At 38.1% G+C, this 15,315-nt stretch overlaps 1 protein-coding gene across 3 annotated transcripts in view; it reads right to left on the bottom strand.

Moving 5' to 3' along the window:
* Positions 1 to 97: 97 nt before the first annotated feature.
* Positions 98 to 15,315, bottom strand: part of LOC113657533 (ADAMTS-like protein 1) — a 99,861-nt gene continuing 84,643 nt past the window's right edge. For 2 of the 3 annotated variants that reach the window (XM_047820575.1, XM_047820579.1), the window contains 12 exons: positions 14,375 to 14,667; positions 10,854 to 10,983; positions 8,783 to 8,993; positions 8,285 to 8,464; positions 7,564 to 7,717; positions 6,067 to 7,072; positions 5,824 to 5,951; positions 4,052 to 4,148; positions 3,323 to 3,506; positions 2,534 to 2,643; positions 2,087 to 2,307; positions 98 to 1,756 (listed from right to left, as the gene is read on the bottom strand). In XM_047820575.1, coding sequence (XP_047676531.1) covers positions 1,650 to 1,756; positions 2,087 to 2,307; positions 2,534 to 2,643; positions 3,323 to 3,506; positions 4,052 to 4,148; positions 5,824 to 5,951; positions 6,067 to 7,072; positions 7,564 to 7,717; positions 8,285 to 8,464; positions 8,783 to 8,993; positions 10,854 to 10,983; positions 14,375 to 14,667 — 2,821 coding nt within the window. In that variant the 3' untranslated portion in view covers positions 98 to 1,649. Of the gene's footprint in view, positions 1,757 to 2,086; positions 2,308 to 2,533; positions 2,644 to 3,322; positions 3,507 to 4,051; positions 4,149 to 5,823; positions 5,952 to 6,066; positions 7,073 to 7,563; positions 7,718 to 8,284; positions 8,465 to 8,782; positions 8,994 to 10,853; positions 10,984 to 14,374; positions 14,668 to 15,315 lie in introns of those variants that run through there. The other variant, XR_007144360.1, reaches the window with a different exon arrangement.

Below are 15,315 nucleotides of genomic sequence, written 5' to 3'. Positions count from 1 at the left end.
ATCTGGAAGTGTTACATTACAGAAACCAAAAGAGGAAGTACTGTAGGACTTCTACACTGATACCACGAAATTCCGTATTGTTTAGTGACTTTTATTAGGTCATTATATTATATCTGTGGTTAATCAGATTTGAGGTACAAAATCAAACAAATGGTTAATCATTTATAAAATATGGCCTTATGGGTTTTGAAGAAATACTGTTTATTGAAAAAAAAAAAGGAAATGACCAGGAAACTAGTATCTTTGACATAAACTGTACATTGTACCGGTATGTCTGTGCCAAACATAATATTTATTTGCTATAGTAAAAAAATGGAACACACTTTTTTCTTTCAAAAATGAACTGTTATTAGTGATGAGTAATAGCAAAGAAAATCTAGGTTTTGACAGTTTCATCACAATTACTTTTCATTTTCAGACAAATTACACAAATCAAACAAAATAATAAATAGCTATGTGAAAAGGGGCAAAAAAGATCAAAAGTATTTTCAGCAGTATTTTTTTAACCCATAAATGATTGCTTAGCATCAGGGCTGTATTCAGGGACTATGCTAAAAGCACAACTATAAGAATTACAACATCAAAAAGGGATTTTTCATTAAATTGAGAGTCTTTTCCCAAAGCCTGAGTGTGAAGGGGAAGTTATAATACTTTTTATGACACGAAGAACAAATTATACTAATAACACTTATTCAGGGATGATAAATACTATGCACAGCTACACTATATTGATAAGTGGTTAAATCTTGGACAAAAAAAACCCCCCACAAAAAATACAAATAACAAGGACAAGTTCAACTTATAAAAGAATAACACAAGAAAAAACAACCAACAATAAAAACAATAGTCAAACAATATCCAGCCACATTTAAAATGGACTTGGAAATTATGAGTGCAAAGCTATCAGGGTTTCCATATACTGAAGTCCCATTTTTAACTGAAGTCACATTTAATACTGGGCCATAGGATACATCGCCTATTACTAAGACAGCAACATATCTCATTATGATTTCCAAACAACTAGTGCAGCTTTATTTCATTAGTTAATATTGAACCTAGTTAATAGTTAACTCTGAATCTCCAACATTCAGAGTTACATTATTTAAGAGGCTATATTTAAATACACATTTGTCATTTTTTTTTTATCTGCCATAAATGGATGTAGCAAGTTTTTCCTTTGCTATATGGTTTTCCAGTTTCTATATGGTAGCCATTTTGGGTTACACTGACTAATGGCTAAGAGCAAAAACTTCAGCAAATGCCCGTAGACATTCTTTCATAATTAAAGGCTATTTTATGCGAATGGAGTCTAGAACGTGCAATCCAGTGAATTTCAAATTGTCTTACATCTTTCTGGACCATCAGACAGGCAGTAAATGCAAATCCAAAGAATACCAAAAACAAAACACAATTAAATCAAAGCCTTCATTGAAGTTAAATTAAAATCAATAATCATTAGTTTACAGTTTGCATCCAGTCTCACCCCCCCACTTATAACTGGGTTGATTAATGGGTGACCTGATGACCTCAACCTATCACACACGATGGTCTTTAGTTTCGGATCATGTGCTGGCCTGTGTGGTGGGTTTGCAGGTGTTCTTTAGTCTCTGGATTAGTCTCTGTTTTTGTCCTTTTGTCCAGGTAGAGTCTCAGGTGTCTCTGCAGGACCGACAGCACCGTGCTTTAAACTGGGGTAATGCGCAAAGTTCCAGCTGTCGCACCTTCTCACAGTACCTGGTGCTGTCTTGGCAATCACCTGTGAACACAACAGAGCAACAGATTACATGGATAGTAATTTAGTATTGTGAGGCAAAATCTTTTCATTTTTTTTATGCAAGTAACTTTTGAATGTGGATCTGGCTGAACAGAAGAGAGTTTCTAGACTCTGGAAATCACCTTTGTACAATCCATGGAGACAATTTTGGCTTAATGGGAACAGAATCCAGAACATATAATAGACAAAACGGATTTATTTTTGTATACCATTTATGTATGGTACCACTGCTGTTCATCACTAGTGCCAGATGCTTTACAGTACATGTCTTTGCTTGTCAGTACAGAACTTGAATTACAGGATGATATGTACCTCTCCCACATGATAGAATGTTGCAGCGCTGCCAACTCGCCGGACGAGGCCTCCAGGCACAGTGAAACTCCCGGGCTGGCTTTCCACTACGCTGGTGCATGCATGTGACATGGCGTGACTGGAAACCATGGCGACCACAGGTGGCAGTGCATTGGGTCCATGGCCCAACACGCCAATGCAAAGCACAGGCATCTGTGGTGCAGTTTCGATATGAAGCAGGCCTGAGGGTTTAGGAGCAAAAATTAAATCTGTCTGCTAGGTCATTTCTGTATGGTTGCTATCATTCTTTTCTCTAACATAATCATTCTCAAAGCAAAACCATTAAATAATCTAGACCCACTGAGTTAAAAGATGAATTATTCAACAATTATGAAGAAAGGCACAATAATTGAATATTGAATACGGCTAAATACTGTATAATTGGAGCAATTCTTGAAGAGATCTTGCCTTGGTTGCCTGCTGCACATCCGATGGTCGACTCTACTTCTGTTCTTGTCCTGACAGAACACATGTCTGTTCTGTAGTGCTTTTTGTGGTCCAACACACTGCCCATGGCACTGAATAAAGAACATATTCATATCATAAAACTGCAATATGAACAGCTCTAGACTTGAATCTGATTTTGTTTTATTTTACTCTACAAAAAAGAAATACCATTTAGGGGAATTTTTCTCTTGCTTCTTCTTTCATGAGAAATAGAGTGTACTTCCTCAAAAAAAAAGTAGGCTTATTTATGCTAGTAACCTAGTCTTTTAATCAGTTAATCATTTACGTGTTTTAAGTCACCTCTATCTATCTATCTATCTATCTATCTATCTATCTATCTATCTATCTATCTATCTATCTATCTATCTATCTATCTATCTTTTTACTTCATATATATATATATATACATATATATATATGTGTGTGTGAGTGTGTGTGTGTGTATATAATTAATTTATTCATAAATTAAATTAAAAATGAAATAAAAAACACCTATGTGTTTTGGTTTACAATATGTATGCCATTGAGAACTTGTTTATATACAGTTTATGCAACTTGTACATTGAGTAAGCGAGCAACCGATAAACTACTTTAAAGATTTAATATTTACTTATAATATTTTTGTTTGTTGCCCTTAAAAATGATAAAGAACTTGCTCAGAAAAGTTGTGCTCCTATACAGCATAAGATGTTTTCTTATTCTTATTCATCATCACATGACATGGACTGACTCTTATGACATTTTACTCACAGGGCCCCATAGGGTTGTTGTCCAGGCAACACAGAGTTGCGTGTTACAAGACTTGGTTTCTGTTGGTTTTCTTCCAGCACCCGTACAAGAGCGTCCTTTTGCAGCCCCAAGGCACGTCACATTGCGTCTCTGAAGTCCCCCACCACAGCTTACTGAGCAAGTAGACCATGAGGACACATGCCATCTGAGGTAAGAAAGCAGGTTATGGAAAGGTTATAGAAGAACGTTGGAAAACTGGCTTTGTTACCTCTTGTATTACTTTTGAGGCAGAATGTTAAGACAAGTGTTGAAGTTATTAACCTGGATGACCTACAAAAAGACTGCATGGAACTTTACACACACACGCCCACAGAGGGGGTGAAATGTCACAGATGAATGACGACTGGCTATTTGGTTAAAGCTATAGGGAAGTAATGACTGGCTTGACTAGACAGGAAACTCAAGACAGGAAAGTTCAGTAAAACTTTATTCCATGAACTCTATTATTCACTGTTGTTAGTTTTTTTTTTTTTTTTTTTTTAAATCTAACTATGATGATGACAATTTAAGCCTGCAAGCTTATTCAAGCTTATTTAGTCAGTGGATCTACACCTTAGCCCCAATTACTATTAATGACTACATTATAACATTTGGACATATAGTCTTTAAATGTCTGAGATGAGTTCTTATTTAGTAAAAATAGATGTGAAGCCAGAAGCTTGAGTAGACAATGCAGTACTGCATTGGTACCTGTAGGGGCAGCGTTGTCCACTGCAACCTTCAGATGATTGGAATTTGTCTGAACATGTGCTGTTTCTTTTACCCCTACCAACGGTACAGCGACTTCCTGTGGAATATGAAAAATTCAATGCTTCAAACACAACAAATCTGTGATTTTAAGTTATTGACTTCATTTGGGTTTAAACATACACTGACTAGCCACTTTATTAATAGCACATTATTTTTTCACCTGGAGGTTAACGCAATTAATCAGGCAGCCATAATGTAGCAGCTGTTTAGTAAATACAGGTCAAGTGCTTTTGGTAATGTTCACGTTAAACTGTGATGTGAATTCATAAAATATGTGATATCCATGACACTGACCATGCCATGGCTGTTGGTGCTAGATGGGCTGATTTGAGTATTTCAGAAAGTTTTGGAATTTTCATGAACAACAATCTCTGAAGGTTAGATAGTATGGTGCAAAAAGATCTAATGAGTGTCGTTTCCGTGGATAGAAACACCTTCTTGATGCGACAAGTCAGAAGAGCATGGCTTACAGGAAGGCTATACAAACTCTAATAACCACAATCTTGACAGCTGTGGTGAGCAGAAAAGCATCTTAGAAAGCAAAATCCTTTAGGAGGGTTGGCTTCAACATCACAGAACCATATCAGGTTTCACTCCTGCCAGCCAAGAACAGAAATCTGAGGCTACATATAATTTGAGGCAAATGATCCAAAAAAATGGATGCAATCATGCCAATATGGACCAATGTCTCAAACATAAGTTTTCTATGGCTTGGGGAATCCATACCAAGTTCAGTATGTAAACTGGAGTCCTAACCAGTATTAATGTGGTGTTATTAATAAAGTTTTTAAATAATATACTAATAATGCTAATCTACTGATCAATTCATTACATTAAAGAGCTTTATAATTCTAAGCTGTTGAATTACATACTAGTTCTTACACTAATCTTTAAGCAGGGCAGTTCCTGTTCCCACTGTGTTTCAAAGAAAATAGTTCTGCCATCCATACAGTATATCATTAAGATAATTCGATATTCAAGTACTTTTCAGAACAGAAAATGTTTTACAAGTATGAATGTTCAACATAATTCACAGTTATGCTGCCTCTTATCCACTCTACTAGAAGGTACACTACCCTAATTTACTTTGAAAGGCTTTTTGGATCTTCTAATTGTTGACGGATGCTGGGAGTAATTCCAGCACAACAGGAATGGCGGTGCTTTAGTCTCTGTGCCTACAAAGTCAGTAAGTAATCACAAAATTGACATAGCTCATGGCTGGCCTCCATTACATGTCACTAGCAGTACTGGCAATTGATACATTAAATAGGAGTTCCAGCATGTTACTTGTTGAAGTGGACAGGAAATTAAGATATTACTCCTGACCAGCAGTTTGTATTCAGGGTCAGGTGTATATATAAAAAAGGTCCTTGAACACGCAGTATGCATTTGTACGGAGCATGCGTATGAGCTAAATTTCTGCATGAACCTGCTATGTCCAGGAATTTCACTATAGATTCCATGAGCCTTTAAATCAAATGATAAATAAGAAACTAAATCTAAATTGTACTACCTGTTAAAGCAAAATAATATGAGCTCTTGAATCAAAAGAATACCATCTTTCCTGTTCATGCTAAGGTGAATTAAGTTTAAGTTTATTACCTTTTAACAGCTGCAATCAGACATCACATAACACATAAGTTATAACTTTTTAACAAATCTTCAAGTTTACACATGCTTCAAATAAGTCAAAAGTCTTTTAATCTCCTTACCTGCTTTTTGAACATGAAATGACTGTTTGGTTGACCCCAGATTATTTGTGGCATGGCATGTGTAAAATCCAAAGTCAGTCTCCTTGGGAGCTTCAATGTACAGGGAGCTGTCTGGCATCAGGCCTACTCTGCCAAGACACAGAACAACAAAACTACTGAAAGCAATACAATAAATGCCAGTCAAAATGTTTTTGCAGTACAAATGAGTTTTAAAACAAATGTTTGATCAAAAATCAGGCTTACCTGCTGTCATTTTTTAACTCCATTCCCTCTTTTGTCCAAATTGTTACTGGCGTCGGGTTGCCATGCACTTCACATTTAAGCTCCATCCTCGTGGCCTGCCTTGAGACCACAACCAAACTACCAGCATTGGTCACTATTTCATGGGGGGACTTGTAGACTCTGGAAAATTTCTGAACAATCACTGGTCTTCTGAGAGGTCCTTTCCATTGTCTGGTTGATTGAGAAACTAGTCTCAAATCATTTCCTCGAGAAATGTTCTTTGGAGTTGTAAATTCTTGTTTCTCATTCGCGTCCAAGATAGAATCATTGTTTTCACTAGTCTTCCTGGTTAGTTCCTCTAACAGCTGAGTAATAAGTTCTTCCTTTTGTGTGCCCTGGAGGCCACCAGATAAGTTACGGGTTACTGCATCAAGCTTTTCCATGTCCGCTACCAGTACCTGAGGGCTCTGGGAATCAAAAACTGCATCATCATCCAGCAGTTCTTTAGAGACATACGTCTCCAGGGACAAACCCTTTAAATTAAGCAAGTGCTGCACGACAATGTCATAGCGATTAAAAGTAAGAACCTCTTTCTCCTTAGATGATATTTGGTAAGTCTTTGCTGAGTTCTTGCCGCCATCTGTTAGCCAGACGTCAGTTTCTGGACCTGACAACTTTGTCTTCTTGCTTCCAAGAAGTTTGAGGACAAAATTTTCCTGTTCCTGGCCAGCAACACAAGTATACATCCCCACGTCCGAGGCACGGATCTGCTGGATCTTGATGTAACCCATATGAGATATGGAAACATGTGGTAGGAGAAGCAGTGGTTTTCCATCCTTTAACCAACGAACATGGCCTTTACGAAAATTACGAGTTGGACAACTCAGCACAACTGAGGTCCATGGAAGTAAGTATGCATATCCTCCAACTACAAAATGTAGTTTTGGGCCTTTCCTCCATTGAATATAGACCTTCCTCTGGGTCAAAATAGCAGGATCTGGTTTTGCAGCTACTGGCTTGAAAGGCTCTGTAAACAAAACATGCAGGTCCCATTACTGTAATAAAATCTGCTGATTCACAGACTAAATTTAAAGGGAGTCAAATAACCCAAAGGTTTTGTTGGAGCAAAGAGCAAAGAGCAAAGAGAATTCTCTGGCACCATTTCTCCTACAATTCCATTTTCTCTATCAGTCCAATTGATTTACTCATATTGCTCCCTCAGTGCTCCCACTTCTTTTACTTTATACATGTCTCCTGCTATCTACTCCCTTATTTTAAAAAGGCTAATGAATAACATATTTACATTTTTTTGCAGGTTATTTTCTGGCTCGTAATGTGAAAGAGAAAATAAACAATTTAATACATAAATAAGTCTTAGACAATCAAGTGATAAATAACTGCACATTTGTCTTAACCTAGACTCATTGCAGATTCATCACAGTCAGGTTGGAATGTTTTAATGTGTGCTGAATTTTGCAATTGGAAAAAGGACCTGGCATCAAGCCAAAGTTGTCTTACTCTCACAAGGTTCAGAGGAACATGACCGAGCTGTCGAGGGCTTCGGAACAGAAGCGCAGGCCTCCGGAATCAGAGTTTGGTACTGGCCATACAACCCCATCCTCCTGCACACCACTAGCAACCTCTGGGTCCCTTCTCCACAGGTTGCTGAACACTGGATAAGCAATAGATATTTACAGTTATTCACTATGCACAGATGACCAAATTCAGTATCTCTGCTGATAACTTGTGGTCATGCTACCACTGGCATAAACTGTGTGCTTGTTCACAAGTGTCTGCAAGCATTCCCCTACTCTGATGAACAAAAATGAGTCGACATCTTTCAGCCCTAGGAATTTATCTCGCAGGCAACGAATGAGAAAGATGCAACTGATTTTGGATTTTCAACATTCAAACACATTTCTCTCAAGAGATTGTGACAGAAAACTGCAAAATGGAACAGAAACCTGTGCTTAATATTAAGGTAACATGACCTTGGTGAGGCCAGTGAAGTCATTCTTAAACCATAGCTATTTATTAAGCGATAACCTTGCCAAGAGTGTTAAAGTGTGACATTCAGTACACAAAACACACAATAAAACAACATGAACCCTGTAGCTGCACGCAAATATGAACAGTAATAACAGAATGGGTGACAGAATTTTGAAACCTGCCCAGGAACATGAGATCAGTTTCTCTACTAGAGAATATATATATAAAAACATGTATATATGTTTCTGACCTGTGTCCAATTTGAGAAGACCCACTGTGCAGGGCAGTCTATCTGGCCACAAGGCTGCATTGTGGGCAAGCTCGATGATGGACAGAAGGTTTCTGGTAACTCCAATACACTTCCATCTGCCATTCGCTGCTTACAAATAACATCCCTCTTCTGATGACCACCTCCACATGTATGAGAACACTGTGCAAATACAAAAACTTCTAATTGAACTCACTCACCTTGCATTGGCTACCAGGGCTATGACCTACATAAAAAGCCAAACTTCTATCATACACTGCACTCTGGGAAATTGCAAAAAGAATTTTTATTAATATAAAAAGCTGCTCAATATTGCTTCTGGGTCAAGTCAAGTTTACCAAAATAATCATGCATAAGGCCTATATATCATTAGAAGTGCAGCTACATTAAAAGAGATGCTGCAAGAATCATTTTGAAACATATGGTATTGGTATATTTTTTCCACCACAATTCTTTTTTTTTTTTTTTTAAATATCATACCTGACTCCATTCCTGTGGATCCCACATGGGAGGGCAATCAAAACGATTGCAGGCCTGCACAGAGGAGGGCTTTGGATGCCGACACTTCTCACCATTGACCCTCATGGTGTGGTTGCTGTGTGCGCTTACTTTTAGTGTGCAGATGACAGCTCGAGTCTGGAGTCCAACACCACATGTTGCTGAACAGGAGCTCCAAGCCTCCAGCTCCCACCTGGATATATACACAGAACCAGTCTAAGGACTGCAAACATATGCATGTTTCTCATTCTGATCAAAAATTTAATGGCTATTTATTCAATTATTTTTAAAACAAATGTTAAATTAACTTGAAAAATATGCTCCATCCTACAAGTGTTTTTCATTTAACCAACAAGTGTGCAGCACATGTAGGAATGTTGTGGGAACAGTATCCCAGGTGGCTGCTCATGAAACAGGGTGAGAAAATGCCAAAGCTACTTGTAATTAACTTCATTACGTAGACAAGCCTAAATTCTGATATGACTTCACCTTTGCTTGCATATTCTGTCGATTAGTACAATTCTACACTCTTTGAGATGAGTCACATCTTCAAAAAATCTGTAAACTCTCACAGAAACTCAAGCCATGAGGCTCCAGAATGAGGTTCCCATGAACGTGATCAAATATCCACACAGTCACACCACTGAGCATATTACAATCCCACTGGTGCCTTTGACCTAAGGGCCACCTCTTTAACTCTGATGGTGGCCCTTAGGTCAAAGGCACCAGTGGGATTGTAATATGCTCAGTGGTGTGACTGTGTGGATATTTGATCACGTTCATGGGAACCTCATTTTGAGCATATTACTAATATGCTCACTGAGCATATTACAATCCCACTGGTGCCTTTGACCTAAGGGCCACCTCTTTAACTCTGATGGTGGCAACAGCTGAAGCTGGAATAGACCAGCACCTCCAATACACAAAGACCACCAACGGTTAGCTCAAGCACAGCAGGACACCCCTGCAACCTGGCAGCTAGTCTGAGTCTCCATGATGATATGACAGTTCAGGCTGGAGGAGAATAGCTGCAGATTCCCTTTATAAGGAAAGCAACCGAAGCATTGGACATGGGGTTGAGGCCCAGTTACTGACTACCAGTGGCCAAAGGAAACAAGCAGAACACAAAGTTTGTTGTGCTTGAAAACAAAAGCAACACTTGGAAAAACAGGCCGGAGAAAGGCAGAAGGCTGCTAGCTTTTTATGTCTATGGCATGAGGTGTAGAAGTTAGCGAGTCGTAGCTTAGGTGGGCGGTGTAGATTTTCTAGCCGCAGACCACCACATTAGCTACTTTAAAGTACTACAAAAGGATTTGAATATTTTAGCATCAAAGACTTAATACACAAAACAATAATTTAACACAAGCTAGTGTTTCCATTATCTGTTGTACAGTTTACCAAGATTTTTTTGGTCTTAGCAATACATACAATACATACGTGCTAGAGTGCTAGTAAATAATGCAATATGAATACAAATCACATGAACACATACTTTTACTCTCTGTTTCCTTTTCCTGAGCACACATTTGAATGAAAATGAGAAGCTGGTTTAAGTGATGGATCCAGAAAATGTGCAAGGCAGATGAGCCTTGGAGGCAAAAACTAGTTTCTAGCTGTGTAGAGAATGAATAAAGAATGATTCTTGAGCACAGGTTAAATGCTGACTGTCTTTGTAACCGAGTGCACTTCTACCTTCTGGCACTGCAAGCCTTTATTATCAGACCTTCAAAACTTTATTTCCACAAGTGTAGTATGAGACCAGCTCTCAGTCTCACAACTGTCTCTGAGAGAGTTGTATTAGCACAGAAAAGCTTGTGAGAATTTTTATTTGCTGTATAACAACATATTGATCTGCATGGTCCGTACATTTAAACACAAAATATGTTGCAATAATTTATTGCAATTATTACCAAATCTATGTGTACCAAAACTCACACATACGCACGCACGCACACGCACACACACACACACACACACACACACACACACACACACACACACACACACACACACACACACACACACACACACACACACCACTCTATGTTCTTACCTGGGTGGACAAGGTTCAGTATTGCAGGCCTGCACGAGTTGAAGAGGTCGCTTTGTGCTCACACACTCACTTTCATCTGCAGCTTCTCTTGTCTGCTTGTTCAAACAGATCACCACTGCCTCTTTTACCCCTAAGGAGAAAATTAAAAAAAAAATCAATGGATTAGATTACGTCGCATCAACTGTGTGACTCCATCAACTCACGGAGTGTCATTTCGAAAGGGATTATGAACATACCCATAACCACATGCATAACTATACACACACACATGAACAGATACAGAAGTCATGTGAAATTTAAGATGTATTTATCCATCCAGGAACCTTGTATATTATGTCATGCTGTGTGGGAAGAGCTGAAGGGAAAAAATACAGCCCAAGCAACTCACTATAGCAACTGGTATCAAAGCAAATGATTTCACAGAGGCACAACAAAAACAGTTCATTTATAATTTCTTATAATTACGCCATTCTGTGGAGGCTTGCCAGACATTACATTAATCTTGCAGCAGCTTTCCTCACTGTAATCGTAACTTTTCGCTATACTAAACTTCTATGACAGGAACTGCTTTTTCAAAGGGGATTTAAGTTCACACTAAACTAAGACAAGGTCTCTTTATAAGGGTATTAGTGATGAGATAAGTCAGAGATCATTACAGAAGGTCATGATGGGGTTAAAAGTGAGTTAGCTGGAAGGGAAACCTGCTGTCATTAAGAAAGGAAGTCATGAATCTATTCTGTAAGGATGTTAAGAGAGATATAGAGACAGGGAAGGAAGGAATTGACAGTTACAAGGTCCAAGATAGTGAAAATATATCTCTATATGTCAGAAAAGGAAGACAAAGCACCACAAGGTGTTCATATGCTGTACTGTTGAATCAGAAGCAGACGTGCCTGATTGTGTGCGGTGGCCGAAAAGTCAGGATTCTAGATGTAGGGCATGCACATAGACATGATCATGCACACAACATTCTAGACACACATACGCACACTGCTAAAACTTAATTAGTGGTGCACATAAAATGACTCATTTAGCTTTAATCTAAATACCCCTTGATTACACTCAATGAACCAAATTACATCAAAACATGCCAGGTTGTGGAGCAGCTAATCCAAACACAGTGGGTGCTAGATTCTAGAAGCATTCATGGCATTGTGTGAGGCCCAGACTAATGAACGAATGATTCATTCAGCTTTTGGTCCGTTAGTGGTGTCAGAACCAATAATGAGCCCCACAATTTGTGTCAACCACATGAAAGAGGTTGTGATGCTACACAGGACTCCAATCTGTTAAAGTGTGTGTGTGTGTGTGTGTGTGTGTGTGTGTGTGTGTGTGTGTGTGTGTGTGTGTGTGTGTGTGTGTGAGAGAGAGATGCAAGAATAAAATTGGATAAGAATAAAATAATGTGAGAAAGAACAGCACACCAACAACAAACCAGTGCATTTATTGTCTTTAGGGTATTTTATTAGGAATATTATGTTTGGTAGACGTTCTGAGGTTTACAATTTCCAGTTGTTTTAGCTCCATTTGAAAAGTCTATAAAGTCAAATATGTTTAATATGAGCATTTGCAGTTCTTCATAGTATAGCTCGTCTTACTCGTAATCATACTTAGACACTTTAGCTGTTTCTTGTCAGCAGCGTATTATTATAGCACATGGTGAACTAAAAATGTCAGGAGTTGACTGTAGATATGGTAGATATTAGGGTTTATATTCTATTACAAGATCTCAGCTGTAGGGGTCTAACACAGTGTCACTAGTGTTCCTAATCTCTGTTCACATATATCTCTATTCATATTCATATCATCAGTCATTGTATTGTATCCATTTGCAACATTTTTCAGTATTTTTTCTACTTTTTTTCAGTTAATCCCATTTTATTTTATATATTATTTTATTTTAAATTCCGTCTTTGATTCCATTTTTATTGTTACAACCCAGACAGTAGTAAAAAGCATTTCACTGCATGTTCTACTATGTATGATTGCGTATGTGACTAATAAAATTTGAATGTGATATACAGAACTGAGAATGGCCTAAGTCTGGTTTTTTTATTTACTTCTTTCACTTTTCGTTTTTTGGTCTGGAAAACGAAAACATCATTGTCAGTGTGGTCTGTGAACTACGGCTCGGAAGTTCCTCAACCTCAGCCACGTCACTGGAGTTTATATCTGGTGTCAGCTACAGATAAATGCAGGGCTGCTTTTTAAATCTGTTCGGGCTGATATTGTTTTTGTTTGGATCTGTCTATGATATTTTCTAACAAATGTAGTTTGTTCTACTTCAATAAATATAAGCAACCTGGTAGCTAAAAACCAACAAGAAGACATAACGATAGCAAACAACCTGACAGACTACAGACACCGACAGTTCCATTGTCACGAATGACTAAATAATTCTGTCAATTATGATCCAAAAATACAAAACAGATCAAGACTATCTAAGACTTATGCACACATAGATGTGCCAAAGAATGACCTCAGAGAATTGATTTAAATCTATAAACCACTCTTAAGCCATAAGAACAGTCATATTGCTGAAAGGTACATGAGAAAGCATTTAGAGTTGTGGTATATAGTCATATTGACAGAGTAAAATCAAGATTAACGTGTATCGAAGTCATGCAAGTTAAAAAGTATTTTGATAAATGGACCTGTTCAGGGTCCAAGGCATAAGCACCACATCTGTAAAACATCACAGCATAGGCAACGATAGTTGCTAGTGGAATTGTTCACTGGTCTTTTTTAATGATATGACTGATGACAGCAATGCAGGATGAACTCTGAAGTGAACAAAAGCATCTCAACTGTTCAGATCCAGCTAAAAGTCCCCACAGTCATTCAACGGCACTTTACCTAGCAGCAGGATGAACACCCAAAAGAGCCAAAGTATGGAACATTCTTGACAAGCCTAAAATCAATCATACAACCTAAACCCAGAGTCAATTATCTTGCATTTGTCTTTATGGAAGCCTTCAGAACTACAGAAAATAAAAACGATTGCATGACCATTACACCCATATATGGACCTTTGCCAAACAAAGTTGGAAGCACACAATGTATAGAATGTCTCTGCATGCAGAAGCATTACAATGAACCTTCACTGTACCTATAAGGCCTAACTTTTTCCAGCATGACAATGGCCCTGTGCACAAAGAGAGCTCCATAAGGCATGGCATGGTTTGCAGAAGAACTTGAGTGGGCTTCACAGAACCATGACCATTGAACACCTGGGATAAACTGACTATGCCCTAGAACGTCTGAACCAACATCAGTGTCTGACCTCACTAATGCTCCTGTGGCAGAATGAGCAAAAATCCCCATAGCAGCACTCCAAATTCTAGTGGAAGCCTTCCCAAAAGGTTATTATCCTGTAACAGCAAAGTGGGACTAATCCACATACTTTGGGTCATATAGTGTATAAATTGTAAACACAGTTTATTTTAAATCTCACTGAACTATATTTGCTATCTAAAAGTTCTAAATTCTAAGTTTAGACTAAAAGCAACCAAATTACTCACCTCCACCACACATCTCGGAGCACTCAGTAAACCCATCATACTCCCAGTCATGTAGCTCCTCTTGCTCTGTAGCTGTGTTTCTAATTCTCTCACTCTCCTGCTCAGTTCTCACTCCAACACAGGGTGTGCGGTAACATGGCTGCATCTCTGGAGGCTTCTGTCCTTCACACTCATCATCTGGAAGATCAGCAACTGTTTGGGAAAAGGAGAGCAACACCTGACACTTCACTGTCCGGCTCTGTACGCCAGCGCCACATGACCTACTGCAGGGCCCCCAAACTCCTCGAATGAACCTACAAAACAAATTGACAAGAAACACACTGTGATGTTAAATCATAATGTGAACTGATGCTTAAAAATACTCTTTGACAATCTGGGTTCCTTCTGGCACTTGTTTCAGTTTCACAGATTTTAGTTATTTACAGCTAAGTTCATAAACTGCACATATCTCTCACATCCAGCTGTTAGTACAATTCTTGAAACAGCTGTAAGGCATTAAAGCACAATGCTCTTGAATAAACAGCTTTGATGCATGCTTCCTCACAGTTAAAAATCAAACAGAAAATTGGAAATACTAGGAGATCAATGTTTTTATAGCTTTTCTTGAAGAAAGTTTTTCCCGGTGTCAACCTGAGAGGTAGAACAGATACATATTTATTTGATAACAAAAAAATTCAAAAAGTATATAAAAAAATTAGATCATAGTTAAAGACTCCAAATTCCTTCAAAACATACCATCTGATAAAGTCGATTTCGATTTCTTTTCAAAGAAGTAACCATAATCATAATCGATAATATAATAATGAAGAGAAGATGTCATACGCATGACCTACTAAAAGTGCAGGTTCTCAGGAAACCTGACATATGCCTTTTGATTATCTTACAAAAGCCCAGATACCATATGACCCTATTCATAAAGATTCTTAGTGCAAAGAGTTGCT

The sequence above is a fragment of the Tachysurus fulvidraco genome, chromosome 1 (assembly GCF_022655615.1).
Source record: "Tachysurus fulvidraco isolate hzauxx_2018 chromosome 1, HZAU_PFXX_2.0, whole genome shotgun sequence".
Classification (NCBI taxonomy): domain Eukaryota; kingdom Metazoa; phylum Chordata; class Actinopteri; order Siluriformes; family Bagridae; genus Tachysurus; species Tachysurus fulvidraco.
Note: the sequence above shows the minus strand (reverse complement) of the source record. Positions and strands in the feature narration are given on the sequence as shown.